This window comes from Macaca nemestrina, chromosome 1 (genome assembly GCF_043159975.1).
Source record: "Macaca nemestrina isolate mMacNem1 chromosome 1, mMacNem.hap1, whole genome shotgun sequence".
Lineage (NCBI taxonomy): Eukaryota > Metazoa > Chordata > Mammalia > Primates > Cercopithecidae > Macaca > Macaca nemestrina.
Window position 1 is genome coordinate 26,988,083 of NC_092125.1, and position 27,715 is coordinate 27,015,797.

The following is a 27,715-nucleotide window of genomic DNA, read 5'->3' on the forward strand; positions in this document are numbered from 1 at the left end:
GTCGCAACCGGTTGCAACGGGACAACTCACTGCGGGCTACTCCTCCCGAGCCCTAGCTCCGGGCTACCGCCCTGGGTGGGTTTGGCAATTGTCCTGCTCGAGGTGGTTCAGGCCGCCCACAAGGGGCACAGCCAGGCAGTCAGGAACCGGGGCTGCCTGCTGGGCTGGCCTGCAAGGAGAGGGAAGGGCCGGAACTGCAACCGCAGCGGCGAGGAGTGCGAGGGGGCGGCAGGTGCAGGAGCTGGAGGCGGGGCGGAGCTGGGCAGAGTCCTAGCCGGTCCGGCGTCCCGGAGTGACCTTCCCCCAGCCCGCCAGGGCCCAGGAGGGGTGGACCCACAGGCCAGGGAGGCCGAAAGCGCGGGCGGGCAGGCGTGGGGGCTGGGCCATGACTGCCGGACCGGGGTCCTCGGGGCTCCGGGCGACCTAGGTGCGGAACACCCCAATACAGAAGAGGAGGTTCGTGCCCAGCCGGGAGCTGGGAGGAGGCTGCGAGGCGCTGCCTGCGCGTCCCTCATCGTCGCCCCCACCTCCTCCGCGCCCCGCGCCCCGCGCTCCAGTCGGCGCCTCTAGCCCCGGCGGCTCCTTTGTGCCGGCCCCGAGCCCGCCCCCTCGGGCCGAGTCCCCGCCCCCCGCGCCGGGATTGGCCACCCGGGCCGCTAGTGGGCGGGGCGCGCGGCCACCGAGGCGCGGTATATAGTAAAGGTAGGGCCGGCGGCGTCAGCCAATTCGTCGGCTCGTGGCGGGCGTGGTGGTTCCTGCCCGCAGTCCGCTTGTCCGTCCTTCACTCTGACTCTCCTACCCCGGCTTGTCTCTGCAGAGGTCACGGGAGGCGGGGGCCCCGCACACGTCCCCAGTGGCAGCGGGAGCGGCAGCTGCGGGTTCGCGGAGTCCCCGAGCTCCCAAGGGCTAGAGGAGCGCTCGGCGGACCAAAGAAAGCCCGCGAGCGGCTGCGCGCCCACCAATAGGTGCGGGGCTCGGAGCCGCGCAGCCTGCGCCGTCCCTCCCTCCGCCCCCGCCCCGCCGCCGCCGCCTCCCCCTCCTCCTGCTCCTGCCTCGGCTCCTCCGCCGCGCGTCTCGCACTCCGAGAGCCGCATCGGCAGCGGCGCGTCCTGCCTGCGGAGAGCCAGGCCGGAGAAGCCGAGCGGCGCAGAGGACGCCAGGGCGCGCGCAGCAGCCACCCACCCTCCGGACGGCGGCAGCTGCTGACCCGCCATCGCCATGGCCCGCGGGAAAGCCAAGGAGGAGGGCAGTTGGAAGAAATTCATCTGGAACTCAGAGAAGAAGGAGTTTTTGGGCAGGACCGGTGGCAGTTGGTGTAAGTAAGGGGTCCGCAGCTCCCGGCCGCCGCGTCTAGTCTTTCCTGGGCTGCGCATCCCCTGCGCAAGCTCGGCGGCCAGTTCCGCACCCGCCCCGCTGGCCGGGGCGGCGGGGGCGAGGATGGTGGGCGCTGCTGGGTCGAGCCGGCGTGGGCTTGCAGTCCTGTGCGGAATGCGGAGTCCTCAGAATGGGGCGCAGGGTCGGGGTTGGAACACGACAGGCAGAAGGTTATGCGTATCGTAGCGATCTTGGCTTGGTAATTTGCAGTCTTTCCTACCGTGCATCCGTTGAGTCCTTTCCTCCTGGGAATGGTCAGGCTCTGCGAGACTACATCTGTCTCTCCCGTGTCCTGAGTCCTTAAAAAAAAATGAGATCTGGGGTCGTGAGAGAACCTCGTGAGGTAATGAGATCTAATGCGGGCGAGGTTGTGTGTTACAGCATCTTTTTTCTAGTCTAAATACGTACCTCAAAAGAGAGAGGAAAGAGAAGGGTGGAGAGGAATCCATCCACACACTGCGGTATTTCACAGCGATGGCTAAGGGTTTCCCTTCACGACCTCCCCTGGAGTCATCACCACCCAGAAATGGTTCAGTAAGCTCCATTTCAGGACTCCGATTCTTAGCCTCGGCCCGAATCCTGGCAAAATCTGGTTGTTTTCACAGACAGTTGTGGATCAGTCAGTAGGTTGGGTTGATTATGGTGAAGGGAATATAAACGCAGAGCAGCTCATCTTAAAATATTTTGTGCAGCCTGTTGCTTGGTTGGATAGACTTTTTTTTGCCATCGAAAATTAGATTCCTTGTTTTCAGCCTCTCCGGAAGGGTGACTTTTTTTTTTTTTTTTTAAGGTCATTTTGAAGGGCAGAGTTGTAGGCGAATCTATAAGAGTCGTGACTGCGTGAGGGAAGGAGGGAGGGAACTCCCCTTGCTGCATCACTGCCCCCTCCTCCTCCAACATCATCATCATCATGACCATCACCACCAACACCACTAGCACCACCAACACCACTGGCACCACCACTGCAGTCATTCAGGGAGTTCTGAACAGAGGCCGATCGGTGTTCCTGGTTGGGAGGATCTGTGGGAATCGGCAGGAGAATGAGTCAGGGAAATAGTGCTTAGCTGACATTTTGAAATGGAAGACGCTGGAATATATGAATTTTTGTAAAGAAAAAAAAAATGCAGCTTGTGAGTCTCTCTTGATTGAAAAGTAAAGGGTTAATAATGCATCACACTTCAAGGTTAGTCAAGGTGAAGCCTCTTTCCAAGGTGTTAACGGGGAAGCATAGGTATCCCTGAGCCATGGAAAATGGAGTTTTTTAATGGCTTTTAGCTTTTGTTTTATATTTTATTTCAGGGAGACTGTGCTTCATTGAGATTATTCATGGTGTCTCAGGCATAAAGGTAGTTTCCTGTGTTTTCATGTGGAAAGGAAAACCTGAAGAACTGTGAGGTGTGTGTAGAATGAACAGCTCCCTGGCAACTCCTTGTAACTTGAGGGAGGCCTGGGAGGTGCACTGCGGTATAGGCACCCTTCTGCCAAGGTTAGCTGGGGCTTCCTTCTCTGGTGGTCTGACCCTGCTGCGCCACAGGGGCAGAGGCTGCACTGACTCTAGGCACATTGTGAAATTTGCCTTCTTGTCTTTTTCCCCTTAGTAAAATATGTATCGTTCCTCATTCCAATTTCATGCTGCTTAGAATAATATTTGCTTTAGAGGGCAAGGCTGTATGGACTGACTCAGTCTTTAAGCCGACATTTAATGGGCAGCACCTCCATGAGAGAGAGAAAGAGAGACCGTGTGTGTCAATTTTTGTGTCTTGGTAACCTATCCAGCCAGCTATCAGTAGGCTGATTTATGAACGGAGACCCCAGGACTGCTGTACTTGCCCCCTCTTCCCTTCCATGTTCCACGGTACAGGTGCTGTGCTAAAAATCCCCTTTTTGTTTTGTGCTAATATGTCTGCCCCTTTCTGGCAGTGTAAGAACTGTCAGAGCCTCTCTTAGGTAGAGAAGGTGGCAGCAATTACCGTCTCCTATGGAGAAAATGCCCCCTTTTCAGCGCTGGGCCCAACATGGATGCCCTTGGGGCGAGGGCAGGATGCCCTTGGCTCGGTTTTGCTTCTAGGTAGATTTTCACCAAAATGGACGCAGGAGACTCGCCTGTCACCTGCTGGAGAAATCACAGCATGCAAATCACTTTGTGCCTTCCACCTTTTTATTAGGTTAATACAGACATTGGTAGGTTTTTATATTTACAGCTAGGCCTGGATGCCTGCCTGTGACCTTTTGAAGGGTACACACTGTTTGCTTGTTTTTCCAAAGAAAACCCTCTGTATTACTTTTTTTTAAAGGAAGAAAAAGTGCTTGAAAGGGAGATGCCACTGAAGCCTCCCCACTCCCCTCACAGCGCCACCCCAGCTAGTTGGTGTGACTTATCTAGCCTTTTTTTGGCTGGTGGGGGGGAGCCCCTGGTGGCCTGTGTCTGGGTGAGCCACTGCATAGGCCCTTCTAGTCCTGAGTGCTCCACTCTCCCAGTGACCTCATGGCAGTAACTAGGGAGATTTTATCAAGTAACATCTCAGAGCAAAAAGGGAAAATTCCTCGCTTTTCTTAGGATATCGTGTGGGCAGAATGGAAAGGCTGTCTGTCTCTGAGCTTAATCAGTGTACGTGCAAAATAACTTGTTTTTTCATTTGCTCTTATTTGTATTTTAAACTGTAGCCTCAATTGTGTACCCTCTTACGTTGTTAGAAGAATTAGGTATCTGGAGTCCAGGCAATGAGTATAGAGATGTTTCAGTTGTTCAAAGGGGCACATGTAGGTAAGCTAAGAGCACCAAGATGAGGTGGGGGTGGGGGGCAACAAGAGGAAACTAGAATCAAGGCTACGACAGCTGTCTTGCTGATTGTTACACCAACTCTTGCACCTCTTAGGAGCATTCACTGGAAAAATTTTCCAGATCTCCTGACGTCACAGAGTTTGCCATTTGCCTACTGCTGCTTGGATACAGAATGCAGCACTTAACCCTTGTCCTGCGGGGAGGGAGTGATTGAGTTGGGCGCTGTAGTTCTGGATTACACAACTTTTTCTTTCTTCCTTATCTTTGCTTCTGTCTTTGCCTTTTTCCTTGTTCTTTGCTTTTGATAGAGGAAAAAAGGACAATGATTAAGCATTTTGGTGTGGTTTTGTGTGTTTTGCTTGTTTTAACAGCTCTGTAGCCTGATTTCCCTTAACTCTTTCGTGCCTGATTGGAAAGTTGGGCTTTTAAATGTATGGACAGGGCAACAAGGCTAATTCCTGCTGTTGTGTACCCACTCCCTCCCTGGCCCTCTCCTACCACATATATACTAATACTCTTTTTCAGTGGCTTTTCCCCCAGGTACCCTGGCAGTTAATGCATGAGATCTGGACCTTCTCAGCAGTAACCTAAGGCTCCTTTGTGCAGTCATGCTTCTGACGCGATAACCTTACAGTTCGCTTGTTCCCTGTTTTGCATTCACATTGAGTTGTTTGGCTGGCACAGGGCTGCCAGGCAGTGCCTAGTACAGCCTGTTACTATGCGGCTAATCAGGGAGATAATCCTTGTAAACCAGTAACTGATAGCCACCCTCATTCCCATCTATGTGTTGAGTCTTTTTTTTTTTGGTTTTGCAGCTATTTCAGCCTCCATCCTGTTATCTTGTTAACTATGGGAAAAAGAAAATGCAGCCCAGCAAGTCAGTCATTGTTCTGGTTCCAGTTCCAGAAGATGGGATTAAAATGTGCTGGTCATTTTCGCTATAGAATTTTCCTTTTCCCCCCTTGTCTTGTCCTCCGAGGGGAAAGACAGTGTGTGCTTTGTGGAAAATACAAACCAAAGGGGAGAGCGATAGTAAAAAAACAGGAGGATATCATCATTGGGTTTCTCAGCGTTCATTGCTCTGCCACAGCAAAATAACCCTCAGGCATCTGAGCATTTGGAGAAGCAGCAGAGCTTGGATTGTAGTATTTAAATGTCAAGGGATATACAAGCAAAGAAAACATAGGTCTCTAGGGGAGTATATTGTCATATTTTAAATTCATTGCATAAGCATCCACACATAGCTCTAGAGTTTATTGGTGATCTTCATGATTTTTTTTATAATCTTGAGAATAAAAAATATGGATAAATTTTTTTCAAAATTTAGGGAATTAAAAAATCTAAGGATCCTAGTTCTAGCTGAACATTCCTCCTACCCTTAACCACCTCCCATACACGCTGTAAGTGGAGGGCTGCTCAGCCTCTCGATTTTTACCCTGTGTCAGTGGGAGTGAGGTGCACTCTCTTGACGTTGGACAGGGAAGAAACCAAACAGGGTGGGGGAACCAAGAAGGAAGTTTATTCATCCGTGGGAAGATTAAACTTTCATTCTGAGCATATGACTGCATCACAGCTTTTTGTTTCTGTTCTTCTTGCAGTTAAGATCCTTCTATTCTACGTAATATTTTATGGCTGCCTGGCTGGCATCTTCATCGGAACCATCCAAGTGATGCTGCTCACCATCAGTGAACTTAAGCCCACATATCAGGACCGAGTGGCCCCACCAGGTAAAATCAACATGAATAGCTTCATTTCCTTCAGAGATAGCATGGGTGTCACGTTTTCTATTGAGAAAAAATGATTTGGAAAATTACTCTATAATGTAGTTTTAAATGAACCATGAAAAGGAAAAAGAGAAACTTCTCTCGGCTGCAGCCAGATGTCCTACCCGCATTGCAGGCAGAGCTCCCACGGGTTGCAGACATCTTATTTGCCCACTTCTAGAGTGAGGGTGAAGAGTCCTGGTTCTTGGCCCAGCCTGCTACCCACCAGCTATGTGACTGTGAACAGATTGAGTTCTGATGGCGGCCCTGGTCTTCTCATTTGTCATATTCTAGGGTTTGGTTAGTGGGATCCTTTCCAGACCTTTTCGAGTCTAACAGACATTTTTTTACTTCTTGAGGGGGGCTATGACTCAGATAATTCCTTTAAAAAAAGTCACTTGGGCTCCTGTTTTAAAAGGTCGACTTATTTTTAGAGATGATAAGAAGCTGTGGAATGGGCAGCTCCTCACAGGGAGAGGAGCTGTGACTTTAGGGGTCTGTTGTCCCACCTGCTGTTAGTTTGCAGTTTGACCTTGAATAAAGTCACTCTCACTTCTCAATATTTATACCCATTGATTTAATAAGCGTCTCGTTTGCCGGCTTTCTGGTCCCACTTTGTAGTTTAATTAACTGTCTCCTTTAGCTCTTAAAAACTTGGGTGAACAAGAAGATTATAAGAAAATAGAAACTGCCGCACGAGTCCCTGCTGTGACTTGAGTGCCATCAGTGTAGAGCTATGCGTGTCCACACCAGTCACGAAACGCCGTGAAAGGCCCACTGCCATCACGCCTGGTGCTGGTAGAACAAGACAGTGGAATAGCCACAAACGTGAATTTGCCATCTGGCTGTTGTAAAAATCATTGTCTGGAGAACCTAGAGAGAAAGTGTTGCGTAACTTCTGGGTTCTCACTTAGGAATGACCTTGGGGCTGCTGCTGAGGGGTGGCAATGACTTGTCCCTTCTCTGCTTTCCCTTGGCAAAGGTTTAGTAACAGCTGTATTTAGGTGACAATCTTCAGATGATCTACATGGCCCTGAGCACCCTAGATCAAGGGCCACTGCCTGCCACAGACTTTTCATGCCCACCGACTTGAATGTGGGAAGGATTCACAGAGGAAGATCTTCAAAATACGGAGGCGGCAAGCATTGTTGTGTAGCCCTAAGTCAAATAGTTCTCCACTGTAAGAAAAACTCAAAATATTTCCAGATAAATTTAGATCTGAGGGATTGGGGAAGTGGAAAAAAAAAATCACCTAAGTAAGTAACATGACTTAAATCTGCTTAATAATCCAGTTTCCAGCAGCTGTTTTCCACAAGAGGTGGGTCTGTGGAAAGGTTGAAGCAAGAATTCTGGAGTACGCAGAGAAGCTGAAACATGTTTTACGTTGGGTTCGGTGATAGGGAAGCATTGTGTCTTTTCATGTCCTCTTCTACTAGAACTTTTGTGGTACCATTAGTTGTAATTTTAATTGGTGCAGGTATTTTGTTTTTGTTCTTTGTTTTGCCATTTAAAAGTTATTCCTCCATCATGATGCGATTTTATAATTTTTTTTTTTTTTTGAGACAGTTTTGCTCTGTCACCCAGGCTGGAGTGCAGTGGCACCATCTCGGCTCACTGCAGTCTCCGCCTCTCAGGTTCAAGTGATTCTCTTGTCTCAAATAGCTGGGATTACAGGCATGTACCACCATGCCTGGCTAATTTTTGTATTTTTAGTAGAGACAAGGTTTCATCATGTTGGCCAGGCTGGTCTTGAACTCCTGACCTCAGGTGATCCACCCACTTTGGCCTCCCAAAGTGCTGGGAGGTGTGAGCATGAGCCACCACGCCTGGCCTGCTGCTATTTTATAATTCTTATACTCAAAGCCAAATATGACTACAAAGTTAAATATTTTCTTCAATTTCCTAGATTAAAAAAAAAAAGGTCACTGAGTATGTGAACTTTGAGGAGTCAGCCTTTAATAAAACTAAAAATTCTCTTTGTGCCCTTTGCAGAAAGGAAAATTTCACTTTGGAAAAGAAATAGCCAAAGTGCCCGACCTTGTAAGTAAGGACTTGGAAATGACCTTGCCTGTAAATCAACGGGCAGAAGTGCTCGGTCCTTTCCAACACCCTCTCACCGCGCCTTGCTCCCCTTCCTTCCATCCCCTTCCTAAAAGACATGTTCTTAGTACCTATATTTAGTGTGCTCGCAGCAGTTGGACTGACCTGACAAACCCTGACTTCTCCAAAGGAATGCTGGTGGCTCATCTTGGAAAAATGCATTCCTGTCCTGTGGTCTGAGTCACAGGAAAAGTCCTCCGTCCTCCATCTTCCTTGTTCTTTGGCCTGGTAATTTCTGTCTCTTCTTTTCCTCATCCCTTCCCCCATCACCTTTCAGGAGAGTCTAGGCCAGGCCCCTCCTCTTCACCTGCCTTACCCTGTGGGATTTTTCGGGGCCTTTACCAAGGGACATGGCATCCATATGGAAATGATAGTAACCTGAATCAGGCCAGGCCAGCAGAGTGCCAGCTGCTGCGAAGTGCAGCCCTTGGACCACCCCTTATGGCCCTATGTTGCCTGAGGGATCCTAACTGGACCCTCCTTGGCATTTTTCAGAGTACATGTTAGAAGTTTGTATTTTGCATAGGAAATAACTCCTTACATATGCAGACTAAACAGATGTGTTTGAGAATACCCTGACAATTTTTTGACTTCACATTAGTATCTTTAAAGCCTCCATTTTCATGTTAAAGAGGGAAAATTGTCAATTTGAGTTAGATACACCTAGTGGGTGTGAAAGTTGGCACATGATTTAAAGATATAAGGACTTACTAATAATATTATCTGCTGAATTTGAGGCATGAATGCAAATCCAGCCTGACTGGGTATTGACTGCCCTTTGTACACTGGAATTCCTTGTAATTGGATCTCTTCTCAGTGACGTGTGAATGTGGCCATATCAAGCAGTGGCAATTGTGCAGTGAGTGTATTTGGGCCCGTATGGTGGTAATATTGGATAAACTGAGAGGCCAAACATGAAATCTCAGAGAGACTAAACTAAAGAATGGAAGTGAGATATAAGAAAAAATGGTGAACGTGTACAGCTTCTTGGCCCTGAACAATGGTGGCCATTTAATGCACATGATTTTCCTTACAAAGTCTTGTTGCAGCTGGTGTGGTAGCTCATGCCTGTAATCCCAGCACTTTGGGAGACTGAGGCAGGAGAATCCTTTGAAGGCAGGGGTTCAAGACTAGCCTGAGCAACATAGCAAGACCCCATGTCCGCACACACACAAAAAATTTTTTTAAGTCTCCTATTAAGTGTAGCGGTGGGGGGCAGGCGCGGTGACTCACGCCTGTAATCCCAGCACTTACGAGGCGGGTGGATCTTGAGGTCAGGAGATCGAGACCATTCTGGCTAACAATGGTGAAACCCCATCTCTACTAAAAAATACAAAAAATTAGCTGGGTGTGGTGGCAGGCGCCTGTAGTCCCAGCTACTCAGAAGGCTGAGGCAGGAGAATGGCATGAACCTGGGAGGTGGAGCTTGCAGTGAGCCGAGATCGCCACAGCAGTCCAGCCTGGTTGACAGAACGAAGACTCCATCTCAAAAAAAAAAAAAAAAAAAAAAAAAAGGCAGTTCTCTCCTTCTGTGAGAACTAAATTAGATGATAGACATATATAAAGCAAATAGTACTTTATGGTGGCAAAACCAATGATAGTAAATGTAGGGTAGCTGTTGATAGCAACTTCTGTTTTTTTTCTTTTTTTTCAAGAGGGAGTCTTGTTCTGTCACCCAGGCTGGAGTGCAGTGGCATGATCTTGGCTCACTGCAACCTCCGCCACCTGGGTTCGAGTGATTCTCCTGCCTCAGCCTCCTGAGTAGCTGGGACTACAGGTGTGTGCCACCATGCCTGGCTAATTTTTGTATATTTAGTAGAGACGGGGTTTCACCATATTGGCCAGGTTGGTCTGGAACTCCTGACCTCTGGTGATCCACCCGCCTCGGCTTCCCAAGGTGCTGGGATTATAGGCGTGAGCCACCGCGCCTGGTCCAGGGTTTTTATAGCCCTATCTTTCTACTAGAAGCAGCAGTTTCTTCTTTTTGGACACTGAACTTCCAGATATGACAGGGATGCTTTGCACACTTAGATTTTCATGGAGTCAATAAAACCTTAGCTTTCCGTGAAAATGTTTAAGAGACATTTGGGAAACATGTTTTTAAAAATTTTAAAGTGAATTTAAATGGCATTGTGTTTGTTGTGCAATCTCTTCCTTTAACAAACCCACACTTGTTGGGTTAGCGCCTGCCAAGCTTTTCTCCAGAGGAGACCCTCTTAGGCAGTCCTGCAGTGCCGCTCTGCAGCATTGCTTCTCATCTGTTGATGCAGTTGGATCTGGGGAGAGACGCAGCAATTAGCTGTGCTGGAGAGGGCCGAGCAGGCACAGGCATGCACACCCACATGTATGCCCACGGACATGCACACGTGCACACACACATGCATGCTCATGGATATACCCATACACTCAGGCTCACCAAGCCCTGTCCCTGATTTGACCCTGCTTGCCTTGCTGCCTGCGCAGTGGTATAATGGAAAAGTCTCTTCTTCACATCCGCCGCTGCCCTTCCCCCACCCCAGGCTCACTTAGCAACAGTGGAATGAAATGAAGGTCACTGTGTGTCAATTGGTGTGTCCAGGAGATTCCCAGCTGGCTTGCTTCCTGGTAGGCAGGTATGAGTGTATGCTGCTGTTCTCTCTTTTCAGGTTCTGGGTTGCTGTTTGTTTAGCTCTGAAGTATAGATGGCTCAGTGCTAGCAGACACATTTTCAAAGGCTTATATTCTTGAGTTGTTGGTAACCAGAATTGGGCAGGAGAAGTGGGGTGGATGCAGACCAGCTGACCACACTGGCACCACCAGCAGTTTCAGTTTCATCTTGATTGTGAAGAGGAAATATCTAATCTGAAAACTTATTAGGGGCCTGGCGTAGGGGCTCCTGCCTGTATTCCCAGCAATTTGGGAGGCCGAGGCGGGCGGATCACCTGCAGTCGGGATTTTGAGACCAGCCTGGTCAACATGATGAAACGCGTCTCTACTAAAATACAAAACTTAGCTGAGCGTGATGGCAGGCGCCTCTAATCCCAGCTACTTGGGAGGCTGAGGCAGGAGAATCACTTGAACCTGGAAGGTGGAGGTTGCAGTGAGCCAAGATGGTGCCACTGTACTCCAGCCTGGGCAACTAGAGCAATACTCCATCTCAAAAAAATAAATAAAGAAACAAAAAACCCGTTAGGGTTCAAGCCATTATCATTCAATCTCAGCTTGATTAAGTAAAATTCCTGAGAAGTCATTATGTCAGTCTCAGAATACCTAATTTTTTCCCCCCCACACTACCTCATACTTGTATTGCTGTCTCTCACTCACATTTCAAAGGGGAAATGAGAAACATTTGGCTTGTTTATACTTTGGAGGGATTGTTAGTGCAAAGTGCCAGTAAGGTGTTTCCGGTTAGAGTACACTGCTTTGTAATCTCTCAGCTGACACGATGTGTCTCTCTACACCCAGCTGTCTCTCACTTTCCCTCTCCTCCTCTCTTCCCACCCTCAAATGGATCCTGTCTACCTGGTCCCAGAATTTGAGGCTCTGGATGAATTAGCATTGGTGGCAATTAGATTTCCAAAAGCTACTGCCCAGCCTTATGACTTGGTAAAGGGTTTGTGGGGGGAACTGTTTGGCTTCAACAACTCAACTACCCAGGTAGTGATTTATTTCTAGAGACAGGGGTACAGCTAGCCAGTCATCTCTTGAGTAGACAGGAAACCTAATGATTTACTTTAAAATGTTCTTGGAGCTGCAGAAAAACAGATTTTACTTTGTATGCCCATTGTACGATGAGTAAGCAGAACAGAGACCTGATAAATAGGACCAGGTAACAAATCTGTGGAAGCGCTGGTGGGCGGGGGGTGTGGGGAAAGCTGGATTTGTGAAGCTTCATTTAAGGATTTTTTGCTGCGTTCGCCCAAGGGTCATAGAAAGTGGTGTGGAAAGAGCAGTAGCCTGACAGGTCCACTTCTGTCATAAAATCTGATGGGGTTATTGGACTGGTTGCTCTTAACTGTTCGTCAGTGCTCTCATGCTAGTTATCTGATGACCAGCTGGTCTGTCGGATGCAGCCAAGACTAGTGAGAAGCTGGGGAGATGAAGGGAACAGGGATATATCCTCCGGTAGCTTTTTCCCACGTACATGCATGAGCAGATCTTACCAAATGTCACGTGGAATGCAGTGTCTTATTTCAGGATATTACTTAACAAATGTTATGTCTTATATCTAGATAAGTCAAATATACTATATGTACTTGTTCTTCAGTTTGGCCTTGAGCATAATTAATGTAAAATACTAGGATTTATCTGTTTGTTTATTCTTTTATAAAGGTGGCACCTTTCCTTTATTGTATTGAGAATAAGCACAATTATGAGCTATACAAAATACCAAGGATTTGCCCCCTATGGGATATGCATGTTTAAAGATAGATCATCTGAACTAAATAACTCTGCTTTCTTGAAAGTGAATATACAGCCACAGGAAAAAGAGGACCAATCAGAGAAGAGCCTCAAGCAGAGTTTATGGCATTTAGCTTAGACGGGAGGAATGATTTCTTTACCCCGAGTGTCAGTAAACATCCAGTTTGGCTGTAGAAACAATCCAGGGATTCAGTTTTCTAAGACTTTGTAAAGGGAGCAGATTCTGAGTGTCAGGAGGGTGTGAGTGTGACCCTGCCTGCAGGCAGGGAGATTTATTTCTTGCTAATCTCAGAGCCTGAGTCTAAGGCAGAGCCGGAGGCAGAAGGTGAGTCAAAGGCGTTCTGGTTTCCAGAAAGCGCAAAGGTGCCTTTTATCCCGTGCCTCTCCCCTTGCTTTGCTAGGGAAGTTGATACTAACCCACAGATGTAAAACAAAAATAAAAAACAAAATCCAGAAATATCTTAGGTCCTACAGAGAAATTTCTATCTCATGTATGTGCATATGCATACATATGTGTACATATACATGTATGAGTATGTATGAATTCATACCACTCTATCTTTTTTTAAATTGGAAATTACTTTTCCACTCGGAATGTATAGGAGACACATGATACGTGTGTTTTGTGTGCGTGGCTACATTTAAAAGCATTTCTTTGCTTCCTGTGCCCTTCTCAGCCATATGGGTACCTTCTGGAGGTTTCCATGGGAAATGATTTCTATTTAGAGATTTGATCTAGTGATTCATCAGATGTATTAAATGACAGGTGCAAGCAGCTGTGCATTTGAATAACTTACAAGGTTGAAATGGCTACTTTCTAGTTTAAATACTTTAAACTCTAAACTGGCATGTAGATTGAGGAATGATGAACTTGCTACTTTATAAACCTAATTAGAAACAAAGTCCTTTCCCTCAAGCCTTTTCCCCCTTGTGCTATCAACACTTACTAAAACTAAACCTAGAGGATCTTACTTATTTCTCAAGAGATGGGGACCAAGGACAGGTAAATGTGTCTTTGAAAAAGCAAGTGGGAAACCAAAAGTTTTTTTAAAATCTAAATCTTATGTAAAGTTGAAATACTTGAAAACCAAATATTAAAAATTTACATACCCAGATTATGATTTCTGCCTCAAGTGGCTTTATTAAGTAATGATATATAGCTTAAGGCAAATGATCCTATCAGAACGAAGCTGTCTCTAGAGCTCGGAGTGGTTAATGTAAATTCAAGTTTAGAAGACTGGAGAGGGAAATGGTTAGATTTGTTTCCTGGAATATAACTTGAAATTGCGTGCCAACGATCGGGTGTTCTGCTGTCTTTGGCCCTCTGGGAGTTACCACTGCAAACAGAGCTCATCCTTGTCCAGAGTCATAACTAACAACTTTAAGAAGTGGACAGTAGAAAGGGGCATGTCGGGAGAAGTGGTCTAGTGTGAAAATATGACTCATGAGAACTCCAGTCAGCAAGGTGGGATTTGTGCAACCCTTGGAGAATGTCATGGTTGGAGAATTTGGGTGTCGCCTCAAAATACAGATGCTCTTCCATTTAGGATGGAGCTGTGTTCCAGTAACCCATTGTAAGTCGAAAATACCGTGAGTCAAAAATGCATTTACCAACCCTGTTAAACCCACTGTGAAGTCGAAAAATCCTAAGGCAAACATTGTAAGTTGGGAACAGTCTGTAATAAAGAAGTTACCAAATCCAATCCCATTGCTTTGTATCTCTTCTTAACAGTCTGGTAATTCTAAAGTAAATGATTTAAAGGATTTGGACATCCTTTCAAAGGTCTTTCGTCTTTCTCTTGTGTGTATCTAGTTGCTTTAGAGAAATAACTTGAGAAGAGGCATTTTCTAATGTTTGGAGAAGACGTCATCAAAAACTGTCCTAATTAAGACTCTCCAGAACAGAACAGACCCGGGGACTGATCTGTGGTGATTTCCAGGAGAAGTTCTCAGGCCATCAGGCTTTGGATAAAGAGAAGAGAGGAGACAGAGATAGTGGGTGATGGAGTGAGAGAGAGACCTTGCAGAAATGTGAGGAAAGAGAGCAGAAGAGCTACTAAGGAGACAGTGGCCACTTGACTGTGGTGTGGCCTCCTGGACGTTTGTTTATGTATGTAGTAAGTATGTTGAGCTGATTGCTTGACTTAAACCGAGACCATCTGCTTTTTTACTGGAAGTGACTTTTGGATCAAAAGCTCTATGTCTTAAAAGGATGGTCATTAAGTCTTGTTAGTTACCATCGTCTAAGACCCCTCAGACTCCAGAGGGAAACATTAGCTCACAAAAGAGAGTAAGACATGACTGAGCTTTCTGGGGTTTATCTGTCATTCATTTGGCTCCCTCTACCAAGGTTCTCTGTTACTTAAAATGGAAAGGACAGGGCAGAGGCTTTGGCCTAAGGTCTAATCCAGCTGGGCAAGTCACAGGGTTCTAAGACCCAGTGCTTAGCTGTCTTTTTCACCCCTTGCGTACTTGGTTTCACTAGTTTCTGATGCTTCTGTAAGAGCAAAGTCAAGATTCTTCAAGCAGCCTGCATCCATGTTTCCCTCACAAAGTAATTATAAACTTGACTAGGCTTAGATCATGAGCTATGCTTACTGAAAAATTTGGGCTTTCAGGTTGAAAGGGATGTGATTCCATTACTTGGTTTTCATTATTTCTTATTTGCCCTGTCTAGAGAGACATGAGGCCAATTGTGTATATAACTCTCTCCTGGGCCGGTGTTACCACTTCATGTAACAGTAATACCTATTATTTCCACAAATGCGATCTTAGATTTTTTTTTTCTTTTTCTTTTCTTCTTGTTTTTATTTTTATTTTTTATTTTTTGAGACAGAGTCTCAGTGTGTTGCCCAGGCTGGAGTGCAGTGGTGCTATCTCAGCTCACTGCAACCTCTGCCTCCTGGGCTCAAGCGATTCTCGTGCCTCAGCCTCCGAAGTAGCTGGGATTACAGGCATGTGCTACTGTGCCTGGCTAATTTTGTGTTTTTAGTAGAGATGGGGTTTCACCATGTTGGCCAGGCTGGTCTCGAACTCCCGGCCTCAAGTGATCCACCCAATTCATCCTCCCAAATTTCTGGGATTACAGGCATTAGCCACCATTCCCAGCTATATCCTAGATGACTAACAACAGAGGCACTTACAAGAAAGATTTGTCACAGGTCTATGAGTAAACATGAACTTAGTTTTGGTTGTAGCCCCGAGGCTCTTGGGGTGTGCACTAGCTATATATCATTTTGTTAGTAAAGATCCCAGAGGACTGAGTGAGGGTTGCTGATGTTTTGAGTCTGACACATGTCCCCTGATCACTTTTAATAGTGGAGACCATGGACTTGACATCATGAAAGAATGAAAAGCGCTCAGCATAATACCTCCTCCTGTTCTTACTCTCCTTTTTTTGTGTGGGAGAGAAGTGGCACCACCATTCCTCGTACTCATATCAAAGTAATGGAACCTTGAGCAGCCACTGGAAGAGAGAATGCAGGCAGCCGGAAAGTGAGAGGCAAACCACTGGGGAGGCCCACTGAAGCCAGGCCAGGGAGAGCAAGGATGTTTGTGACACTCGCTTTGCAATCCAGGTTTTACTGTGTTTACTCTCAACATGACCTTCTAGGGTCACTCCTCCCTTCAGCTTGTTGGGTGAGACTCTCCAAATCTCAGTATCAGGCTTGTTTATATTTTGGCTTTTGCTGTATCCACCCCTCGCTGATGGACCACAGCTTGCATAATTGTTGTTTATCACACCAATGTCCCTTCGGTCCCCTGGCTGTGGTTCTTCCCCATACCTTTCCTGAAGGTCAGATGAGATCCCTCCTTGGTTTCTGACATTTGCTCTCCTTCACTCATCTAGCCATCCACCACCCTCCTGTCTTGTCTTTCGCAAGCCTGGAAACACTATTTAACCTGGTGCACATAAGTCCATTTCTGTCCCTGACCTCCAAACATCGCACAGAGGACCTGGAGGAGGTTCCCGCAGACCTCCTGCTTGAGCGATGCACAGGCGTTTGCCTCTCTCTCTGGCTACCTATGTGCTGGCTCTTCCGGTGGCCCCTCAGCATGACGGTCCCTCAAGGCTCCATTCCCTCCTGCCTCCGGATTCTCCCATTCTGAATTTTGTTGAGCCTCTGGCTTTGAGTCTGCTGGTGTACTTCCTCCAGGTCCGGGCAAGTCACCTTAAGTGTCTTATTTACAACTCAAACCAGGAATGACCCTCCCTACCCGACTTCCCCATTTCACTGGGGAACTCTGTTTACCATTGCTGTCTCAAGCATTGGCTATCTGTGGAAGCTTCTGCTCACCTTTATTTTTGCAGGTATCTCTTCTCTTTACAGAACTGCTGTTTTCTACCATAAATGATCACAATGCCAATTTTAACATAGAAAAAGATTGTTCAGGGTATATTTAAATTGCTTTGAAATACTAAAAATTATCTATAGCTTGTAGGCATTTTTACAAAATTTTAAATTGTAATGTGTTTATTTTAAACTGAAGATTTTTATGAGCAAATTCTACTGCCCCTTTGATTCATTTCTATCACTGTTGAAATTTTTGTCCCCCCAAAATCTTCAGGTTCCACATCATCCTTTTCAGGATGATTTTTTTTTTTTTTTTTTTAATTGCAATAGGGTCTTGCTAGCTTGCCTGGACTGGTCTAGAACTCCTGGGCTCAAGCGATCCTTCCATCTTGGCCTCCCAAAGCGCTGTGATTGCAGGCATGAGCCACTGCACCTGGCCTGAAGATGATTGTTAATGTCCTAAAGTCCTTTGCCCTGCGCACCCCTGTGCCTTGCTCCAGGGATACTTGTCTTCCTCTCTATCCCTTCCATTCCTCTAGGGAACTACATGTGTGAAAAAGCATATCTCTACAACCCCCTGAGCCCATCTCATTATGTAACCACTTTTAAAGCATCTTCAGTCACTAGAAACAATAACAGCATTTAGTCTAGCCTTACGGATGCCTGCTTCTCAAGCCCTACAAATGGTGCTGCACTCTAGTTATCACTTCCACATTAGTTAACGTCGTCGTCTTCATATCTGAGTCACTGTTGCCACTCTCAGATTCTAATTCCCTAGAGAAGCAGTTCTAAGCCAAGGGTGATTAAAGATCTTTTCGTACTTATTAAACAGATTCTCAGATCTCTTTCTTAGAGATCAGGATTTTGTAGGCCTGGAGGGGAGTCTGTGAGACTGCATGTTTGACAAGCCCCTAAATGATAGTGACATAGGCGCTTTCCTGACCTGCTGGGAAGTGGGGGTGGGAAGCCAGGGCAGTCACTTATCAAGGATTGTGATGATGTGCCCCCTTATGGGCCCCACACAGAGAGGGGAGATCTGGGAGTGAGGATTAGAATCAGGTTGCCAGATTTAATAAATAAAAATAGAGGGTGACCACTCAAGTTTGAATTTCAGATAAACTATGTGTCTATATCTCTCTCCATATATATCTATATGTATCTCTATAGATATATATGTGTGTGTGTGTGTGTGTGTGTGTGTGTGTGTGTATGTTTTTGTTTTTTCTTTTGTTTTTTTGAGATAGAGTCTCGCTCTGTCACCCAGGCTGGAGTGCAGTGGCACGATCTTGGCTCACTGCAGCCTCCACTTCCTGGGTTCAAGCGATTCCCCTGCCTCAGTCTCCTGAGTAGCTGGAATTACAGGTGTGTGTCACCACACCTGGCTAATTTTTGTATTTTTAATAGAGACGGGGTTTCACGATGTTGGCCAGGCTGGTCTCAAACTCTGGACCTCAGGTGATCCACCCATCTTGGCCTCCCAAAGTGCTGGGATTGTAGGCGTGAGCCACCGTGTCTGACCTCAGATAAACAATAGTATTTTAATATAAGAGTGTCCCACGTAGCATTTGGGACATACTTATATTTACAAAAAACGTTCTTTGCTTATCTAAAATTCAAATGTAACCAGGCATCTTTTATTTGGCAGTCCTACAATAAAATGCAGTTGTGATGGACTTTTCCAACCATTGCTCCCGAGTAGTGCTGTGTAGTGTGGTTCACATACCCATCTAAGAAGTCTCATGAAGGCAGAGGCTTTTGGATATTAAAGAATGTAACAGACTTTTAGAGAGTGCAAACCCAAGGCACCTGGACTTCGAATTTTATCTGACTAGCACTGACATGCTCAGACTTTTGGATTGGAAAGCATTTGTGGTTACTGTACGTATGTCCCAAATTCTTCCCATTTAGATTAAAAGATCCAAAGAAATATCTCTGTTAGGTAGGCTTGAGTCTAGAGAATTTGGAATGATTATACATTTACTGACGAGAATTTGGAATGATTATACATTTACTGACAATAAGGATTATAAAAGAAGTCCTCTATGCCCAATGCTTACATGCAAGTAGGGAGGGTAAAGCCACCTGCACACAATGCTACCTTCCAGGGTATTTTAAACAACTGTGCATGTTGGGGTACTAGAAACATAATGGGCTTTGGAGTACAGCACACCTGGGTTGGAATTCTGGTTCTGCCACTTTCGGTGCAACCTTGGGCCAAGTACTTACCCTTTCAGTGCAAGCAGTGTTTTCATTCATAAAATGGAGGTGATCATTGAAGTGTTGCTAGGGAAATTAACTGATCTGTGCTATTAAAGCATCGTTGTCATTGGTACTTGGGGTTACCTAATCTAAATGCCAGAGGAGTGATTTCACAAGGGAGGCAAGACCCTTTCTTTTTAGGCAGGTGGAGTTAGCAAAGTATGTTTTGTATGTGGAAAGTCTACTTTTGAATTATCTTGGTTGCTGCCTTCCTACTAATGATTTTCTCTCTGCCTGGTCTAGGATTAACACAGATTCCTCAGATCCAGAAGACTGAAATTTCTTTTCGTCCTAATGATCCCAAGAGCTATGAGGCATACGTGCTGAACATAGTTAGGTTCCTGGAAAAGTACAAAGATTCAGCCCAGAGGGATGACATGATTTTTGAAGACTGTGGTGGTAAGTAGACTCATTGTGGATGTTTGTGGCTAGTTTTCTTTCTCTTTAATTCGTATTTCCCACTTCTGTTTTTTGTTTAATGATCAAGAGATAATCCTGAAATAATGAAAGATTGAACTCTGGCCATACTTAGACACTTTTTTAAAAAACAGACACAGTGAAAAACAGTATAGCCTCAAGTATGACTATTTTCTGCTTTGGAAAGGTGTCTTTAAAACACTCCTAGGCACTATTTTTACTATTCAGACCCAAGACAGCAATTCCAGTTTTCTTTCTCTTACATCCATTGAAAAGTACAACTACTTATTTCCTTATCTGCCTCCCAAAAGTTCTCCCTATAGAAGAGTGCATAGGGCTTTCTCCCATCAGAAAGACATTTTGGTGTGATTAGCTGTCACTGCACTGGCATTCATGAAGGGGGATGTATGGTCAGGGTATACTTTTATTGATCGTGGTTGGGATAGATAATGAAATATGTGTTAGGCAGCTGACCTTTTTGGATAAGGAAATGACTTACGAAGGGTAAAGAGAGGCTGTTAGTTTCATTAAGTCTTTGACGTGAATACATGTTCTCCCTCTTACTACCTGGACTGTGAATTTTCCAGTCCATGTTCTCGTTCTTTCCACATAAAAAAAAAAGAACTCTCGTTGGGTGCAGTGGCTCATGTCTGTAATCCCTGCACTGTGGGAGGCTGAGGAGGGAGGATTGCTTGAGCCTAGGAGTTTGAGACCAACCTGGGCAACACAGTGAGACCCCATCTCTACAAAAAATAAGACAAGTTAGCTGGGTGTGGTGGTGTGTGCCTGTGGTCCCAGCTACTTGGGAGGCTGAAGTGGGAGGATCACTTGAGCCTGGGAGGTCGAGCCTGCAGTAAGCCATGATCATGCCACAACACTCCAGCCTGGGCACCAGTGCGAGACCCTGTCTCAAAAAAGTTAAGTTTAAAAAAACAAACAAACATAAAAATCTCTCTGAGTTTTACTAGGTAGTATCAGCCCTTCTGATTCAATTCAAGCATTTGCCAACTCCAGTTCTTTTTTTTTTTTTTTTTTGCGAGACAGAGTCTTGCTCTGTCGCCCAGGCGAGTGCAGTGGCGTGATCTTGGCTCACTGCAAGCTCCGCCTCCTGGCTTCACACCATTCTCCTGCCTCAGCCTCCTGAGTAGCTGGGACTACAGGCACCCACCACCACAGTTAATTTTTTGTATTTTTAGTAGAGACGGGGTTTCACCTTCTTAGCAAGGATGGTCTCGATCTCCTGACCTTGCGATCCTCCCGCCTCGGCCTCCCAAAGTGCTGGGATTACAGGTGTGAGCCACCACGCCCGGCCTCCAACTCCAGTTCTTTATAAGGCAGGCTGTGGCTTAGTCAGAGTATGGGGCGAATTGCCATTTTAAGTTGTTTTGAAAATATTTAATAATTCAAAAGAACATTTTCAGTGTGAAGTTTCCTCATTAGAATTTAAATGAGGTTTTCATCTTACTTTGCAGTAATTAAAAGGCCTGAGGGATAGTCAGGGTGAATCAGTTCATAGGAAATAGTCTAAATTCAGACTCTTCATCATTTGAAAGGAAAATAGTTAATTTGTGAACCTAGAAACTATACATAAATTATGGTATTTGCATTATTTTCCTCCAGCATGCTATGCATTAACTTTGAATTCTATATTCACTTGGTCTTTTTTTGGCTTTTATATGAGGATTGAATTAAAAACACCAGAATAAAATTTATCAGTCCAGCAAATGCTTAATGCATAGCTTTAAAAGGCAAAAACTCAAATCAAAAAAGCCTGGGCAATATAGCAAGACCCCGGTCTCTGCAAAATTTAAAAAACTAGCCACAGGGTGGCGCATGCCCAGCTACTCAGGATGCTGAGGTGGGAGTATCTTTAGAGCCCAGGAGGTTGAGGATGCAGTGGGCCATGATCGTGCTGCCGCACTCCAACCTAGACCATGGGGTGAGACCCTGTCTCAAAAAAAACCTGAAGTGGTGGTTGAAAAGGAAAATACCAGTTCTTTTCTATTCCTTCTTAAAAATTCTGACCAAAAAAAACCTAGTTCTAAAAATTATTGACAGTCCTTTTGTATTCTCATTATAATATCCCTGTTACTGAACTAAGCCAGTGTTGACAGTGTGAAGGATGCTACTCATGCAGTGTGATCCGTCTCCTTTCAGTCTTCTAAATAGCTGAGTAATCAATTATTTAAAAGAAGGGAAATATTGCCAGAGACTGAATATCATGTGCTGATCAAGTACTATGAAGCTTTGGTGTGGGGCCATATACCAGCTATTCCTTTTGGTAAAGTATCTTTTAATGTGAGTGAAGAGATGAGAGATGGTTTTCCTGGAGATCTTGCTTCATTCAGATCACGCATTAAATGCAGAATAGCATACTCTCAGAATAGGTAACTATGACAAGGAAGAAAGTTCCTTTTTCTTTCTCAGAACTGCTAAGGGAATTGCTGGTACAATATAAAAGTTGTGTTTTTATTTTTAGACGTGCCTAGTGAGCCCAAAGAACGAGGAGAATTTAATCATGAACGAGGAGAGCGAAAGGTCTGCAGATTCAAGCTTGAGTGGCTGGGAAATTGCTCTGGATTAAATGACGAAACTTATGGCTACAAAGAGGGCAAACCATGCATTATTATAAAGCTCAACCGAGTTCTAGGCTTCAAACCTAAGGCAAGTAATATTTTAAATGATAGAATTTAGATGAGTCATTCACAATAAGTATTTGATTGATCTGAGAAGACAATGTAAGATAGTTTTAAAGTATACTCAGTGCTGATTTCGAAACCCAGCCAGTAGAGTAACACCAAAACCTTCTGTATCTACCCTGCAATTCTTGTAGTTAGGGCATTAATCTCATTTTCTAAAGTTAAAGGAATTCTGAGACACAAAGCTGAATTCTGAAGTGAGTCTTTGGCCCTGTTCTTAATACTCCAGCTCAGTATCCAGATAACAGTTTCTATAACGTAAACTCTTTAAAAGTAAAAATAGAAAAAGATATTTTTTTCCCTGGTGGTCTAGTGGTTAGAGGAAAAAAGAAAAAGGTTTTTTAATTTTTCTACTCCATAAAGAATGGATTTAAAAAAAAATTTTTTTAAACCACCTGCATGTACAGTCTGGTTTTGGTCCTCTTGAAGCCACAAGAACATTTCAAAAAAATTGATAATCTGAAAAAAATTTTTTTTTCTGAATTTTATTGCGAAAGTAGAAGTTTAACATCATCTAGGCTGAACTTTGCTAGCCATGCTGTTGGCTTTTTGTATTATTGCAACTTACAATGGATAAACATTACTCTGGATCACTGAAAAATGGCAAATTTCCGTTGCTCACCATTTGGTGAGATTATATTCTCCATAAGATTGGAAAATGTATCGGTGTTGTCTGTTTTTATAAAACTGGTCATTTCAGTGTACCTCTCAACAGGATTTTAAGCTTCTTTCCACGTAGACAGGATGTAATGGAAGAAAAATGGTGAGAACCATTGTGGCAAAATGTATTTGATATTCAGATTGCTAGAGAATACTTCACCGAGATCAGTGAGCTATTTAGCAGCAAAAGTAATTGTTGTGGCATGGCCAAGAGAAGACTCGTCCCGTGCTTTCTGAGTACCTTGCTTTTGACATTCCTCATCGTAGACATTGAGTGACATTTGGACCCCACAGAGGCAGTCTAGTCTATTGTGATTGATTTATTCCCACGTCTTTAGAGTTGCTCGGTTCAGTGATAAATTGAGCTACTCTTTCTTTTCAGTCCTTTTTTTCTTTTTTCTTTGGTCTCTACTTGGTTATCCATTGCCACTGCCTAATTCATCACCTCCACCCAAATATCCAACTATTTTGAAATTATTTTTGTCAGAGATCAGAGTATCCCACCATCTCATTATCCTCACCTTTTGAGGATAGATTCTGGCAACTTCTTTTATCAGTAAGCATTTTCTCTACATTAAAAATAAGAAATGCATTGCTGGCAGAAACGTCCAAAAGAGTCAAATCTAGACAATCATTTTTGTGCATCCAAAACAGAGTAGTACCAAAATAGTAGTTCCTTCCTGATGTGGAGCTAGTATTTTATCTGACTTTGATTAGACTATGTATGTGTTACATCTCACATCAAGACCCATTTGCTGTGCTGATCTGAGTAAGCAAGTGACTGTGTTCCAGCAATGTATGTTCATCACTTCTGAGATAGATTCGAGCCATGGGTGTACAAGAGGAGGCTCTGGATATTTCATGACAGCAGTAATTTTCAGACTATCCTCTGGGTCCCTTCAGGGAATTCACCCCTTCAAGACAACGCTTCCTCTTAGGGCAGTGACACCTCTGCCTTTTTTACATATTGGACTTTCCTAAGAAAATTGCAAAGAAACACTCCATAAATGGCAGTCTCCCTGACTGGAGATTAAAATAACAAAAAAGGAAAGCCTACTTGAAGGCATGCTTGAGGGAAAAGAATGACATTATTTATTCATGACTCAGGAGGAAAGCCCACACTTTATAAAAACAGAAGTGTCAATCATCTTTCTCATGTAATGTAATCTTAGCAAATAATGAGCATTATATTTTGGGTTGACTTTTAGTTTTCAGTGTCTTTAAGCAAAGCTTATAATGGGCTACTATTAAAAGTTCCATTTAGTACTGGGTTGCATCACAGCTTCATTGTAGTCATTATAAAACTTGGGCACTTATTTTCATTTCAACAAAATTACAAACATGACCTTAAATTGGTTAGGGGAGTCATTCATTCTGCTGTCCTGATGTCTTTTATTTTGGTGGACTTACTGTGACCAGTGTGTACTTGTTTGGACTACAGAGTAGTTTTATTTTTCAGAAACTTAAGAAATCATTTACTGTCTACTGATCATAATGGGTTTTATTTTTAGCCTCCCAAGAATGAGTCCTTGGAGACTTACCCAGGAATGAAGTATAACGCAAATGTCCTTCCTGTTCAGTGCACTGGCAAGGTAAAGACAAATTTAGGGTTACTGGGGTAGTGGAAGGGCAGGCAGGGGAAGAGGGGAAAATGAAGGAGACTGTTTAAGTGACAGGTAAAATTTTAATAGAAGAAATAAGAAACATTGCTTTCAGGTATAAGCTTCAGTGAGATGAATTGTAGCTATACTCGGTAAAACTTTTTAAAAGAACAGAAAGATGTAATCAGAATAAGACTGACGTCAGTTTCTCCATTGGCACAAGAAACTCAAATATCTGAATTTAATACATTGGGATATTTGCTTACAGAACTGAGAGGTGAATTAGCCCACAAAAGTACTTCTTTCTGGCCCACAGCATGTATTAAAAATTTGGGGCCAACATTAAAAAAAAATTAATGTCACATAAAAATTTGTGATTTGGGCTTTTCTTTTTAAAATATTGAAATATCACTGGGTGCAGTGGCTCACACCTGTAATCCCAGCTCTTTGGGAGGCCGAGATGGGCAGATAATGAGGTCAGGAGTTTAAGACCAGCCTGGCCAACATTGTGAAACCCTGTCTCTACTAAACATACAAAAATTAGCTGGGCGTGGCGGCGTGCACCTGTAGTCCCAGCTACCCGGGAGCCTGAGGCAGGAGAATTGCTTGAACCTGGGAAGCGGAGGTTGCAGTGAGCAGAGATCACGTCATTGCACTCCAGTCTGGGGACAGAGCGAGACTTCGTCTCAAAAAAAAAACCAAAAAAATTGAAAGACTAAGGTAACAATTAGTGTATATTTCCTTTAGATCCAAAAACTAATGGACAGTTTAGAGAGAAAGGCAGAACAAAGAAAGGGAGTCCCCAGACAGTGCTAGCACTAAGAAAGGTAATGGAGATTGATTTCTCAACAAGAAAATGAGAGGCAAGTAGTAAACTTTGTAGGTAATATCACTGGAAATATCATCTGCTGGGCCAACAGCAAGGTGTTTCTGACTTTCATTGTTGGCCTTGTTTCTAGGAGGCTGTGTTGGCTTCAAGAAATGCTTATTTGGCCTTTGACTCAGCTTCCCCATCCATTTGCACATTGAGAATAGTCTCCTCTTATGACCATTTCTCAAGGCTGCAGTGGAATAGACTGAGTAGATGTTCTTTCCTCTCTCAGTAGTTTGCAAACTACTGTGTAGATTGAGTTCTTGTTTTTGAGTATACATAGTGATGCATGATGTGAGCCATTAAAATTGCATTTCATTCTGGATTTCAGAGAGATGAAGATAAAGAAAAAATTGGAAATGTGGAATATTTTGGACTGGGCAACAGCCCTGGTTTTCCTCTGCAGTATTATCCCTACTATGGCAAACTCCTGCAGCCCAAATACCTGCAGCCCCTGCTGGCCGTACAGTTCACCAATCTTACCATGGACACTGAAATTCGCATAGAGTGTAAGGCGTACGGTGAGAACATTGGGTACAGTGAGAAAGACCGTTTTCAGGGACGTTTTGATGTAAAAATTGAAGTTAAGAGCTGATCACAAGCACAAATCTTTCCCACTAGCCATTTAATAAGTTAAAAAAAGATACAAAAACAAAAACCTACTAGTCTTGAACAAACTGTCATACGTATGGGACCTACACTTAATCTATATGCTTTACACTAGCTTTCTGCATTTAATAGGTTAGAATGTAAATTAAAGTGTAGCAATAGCAACAAAATATTTATTCTACTGTAAATGACAAAAGAAAAAGAAAAATTGAGCCTTGGGACGTGCCCATTTTTACTGTAAATTATGATTCCATAACTGACTTGTAGTAAGCAGTGTTTCTGGCCCCTAAGTATTGCTGCCTTGTGTATTTTATTTAGTGTACAGTACTACAGGTGCATACTCTGGTCATTTTTCAAGCCATGTTTTATCGTATCTGTTTTCTACTTTATGTGAGCAAGGTTTGCTGTCCAAGGTGTAAATATTCAACGGGAATAAAACTGGCATGGTACTTTTTTCTTTTTTTTCTTTTGTTTTTTGTTTTTTTTGGCTCTTTCAAAGATAATGGCCCATCAATGAGCATTTTTAACATACTCCATAGTCTTTTCCTGTGGTGTTAGGTCTTTATTATTTTTTTTTTTTCCTGTGGGCTGGGTGGGGGGTTGTCATGGGGGAACTGCCCTTTAAATTTTAAGTGACACTACAGAAAAACACAAAAAGGTGATGGGTTGTGTTGTGCTTGTATTGAATGCTGTCTTGACATCTCTTCCCTCGTCCTCCAGTATGTTCTAAAGCTGTGTCTGAGATCTGGATCTGCCCATCACTTTGGCTAGTGACAGGGCTAATTAATTTGCTTTATACATTTTCTTTTACTTTCTTTTTTTCCTTTCTGGAGGCATCACATGCTGGTGCTGTGTCTTTATGAATGTTTTAACCATTTTCATGGTGGAAGAATTTTATATTTATGCAGTTGTACAATTTTATTTTTTTCTGCAAGAAAAAGTGTAATGTATGAAATAAACCAAAGTCACTTGTTTGAAAATAAATCTTTATTTTGAACTTTATAAAAAGCAATGCAGTACCCCATAGACTGGTGTTAAATGTTGTCTACAGTGCAAAATCCATGTTCTAACATATGTAATAATTGCCAGGAGTACAGTGCTCTTGTTGATCTTGTATTCAGTCAGGTTAAAACAATGGACAATAAAAGAATGAACACATTCCTCATGTGTGTGATTCACTCTTGTCTAAATGTCCCAACCTGTGACTTCTTTACTTTCCACACCACTAATTATCCAAGATCTTGAAGAAGTATTGAACCTGAAACAGACAAACACATAATTTCTTTAGTTCAGACAAATTTTGGTCTTTTCCACTTAACAGAGTCCAAGAGGTTGGTGGGGACTCCAGACACTGGCACACCAAGGCATACCGCTTCCCAAAGACACTAAGTTAATCAGAGACAGAGAATCCATGAAGCTCCGGTTTGAAGTTCCATTTTAAAAATACCTTGCAGTGCTACTTCACTCAGTTTAGAAAACATGAAATGTTGGTTCCTGCTATTGCTTCACTAGACATATGTGTTTAAAAAAAAAAAAAGGTAACACTTCAGTTTTTAAAAAATGAGGTTAGGTTTGAGGTTCAGTAAATTAAGGTTCATACCTTGCTTTTTGGTTCAGGATTTGGCCTAAGTCCTTGTTTAGCTGTATTTAAAAATTAGCCTTAGTGTGAAAGAAGATAAAAGTCAGCTTTCCAAAAACCATTTTCCAGCTATAATTAATTGAAGATTTAGTATCACTTAACCACCATGGGAAATACCCACACTAAAATCAGGGCATTGTGTTTCTGAAATGGAAACCTCTCACAAAGCCTGTGCAGGCAGAGGAGCTCCGCTCGGGAGCTCAGACACATCCCTGAGGCGGCACTGTGTCTTCAGGGGTGCTGCC

General features: G+C 43.9%; 2 protein-coding genes across 8 annotated transcripts in view; one reads left to right on the top strand and one right to left on the bottom strand.

The window, feature by feature from the left end:
* The first annotated feature begins 730 nt into the window (after positions 1-730).
* On the top strand, positions 731-26,992 carry LOC105493025 (ATPase Na+/K+ transporting subunit beta 1). Its single transcript, XM_011760449.3, has 6 exons — positions 731-1,315; positions 5,755-5,883; positions 19,218-19,373; positions 21,871-22,055; positions 24,262-24,342; positions 25,554-26,992. Exons 1-6 carry the CDS (start codon positions 1,219-1,221, stop codon positions 25,815-25,817), a joined length of 912 nt encoding a protein of 303 aa, XP_011758751.1. The 5' UTR covers positions 731-1,218; the 3' UTR covers positions 25,818-26,992.
* Positions 26,397-27,715, bottom strand: part of LOC105493024 (NME/NM23 family member 7) — a 208,637-nt gene continuing 207,318 nt past the window's right edge. For 6 of the 7 annotated variants that reach the window (XM_071075327.1, XM_011760446.2, XM_071075318.1 and 3 more), the window contains one exon: positions 26,397-27,089. Coding sequence is in view for 2 of the 7 variants with exons in the window: in XM_011760446.2 (XP_011758748.1) it covers positions 27,057-27,089 (33 nt within the window). In the remaining 5 variants the exon portion in view is untranslated. The remainder of the gene's footprint in view (positions 27,090-27,715) is intronic. The other variant, XR_011610935.1, reaches the window with a different exon arrangement.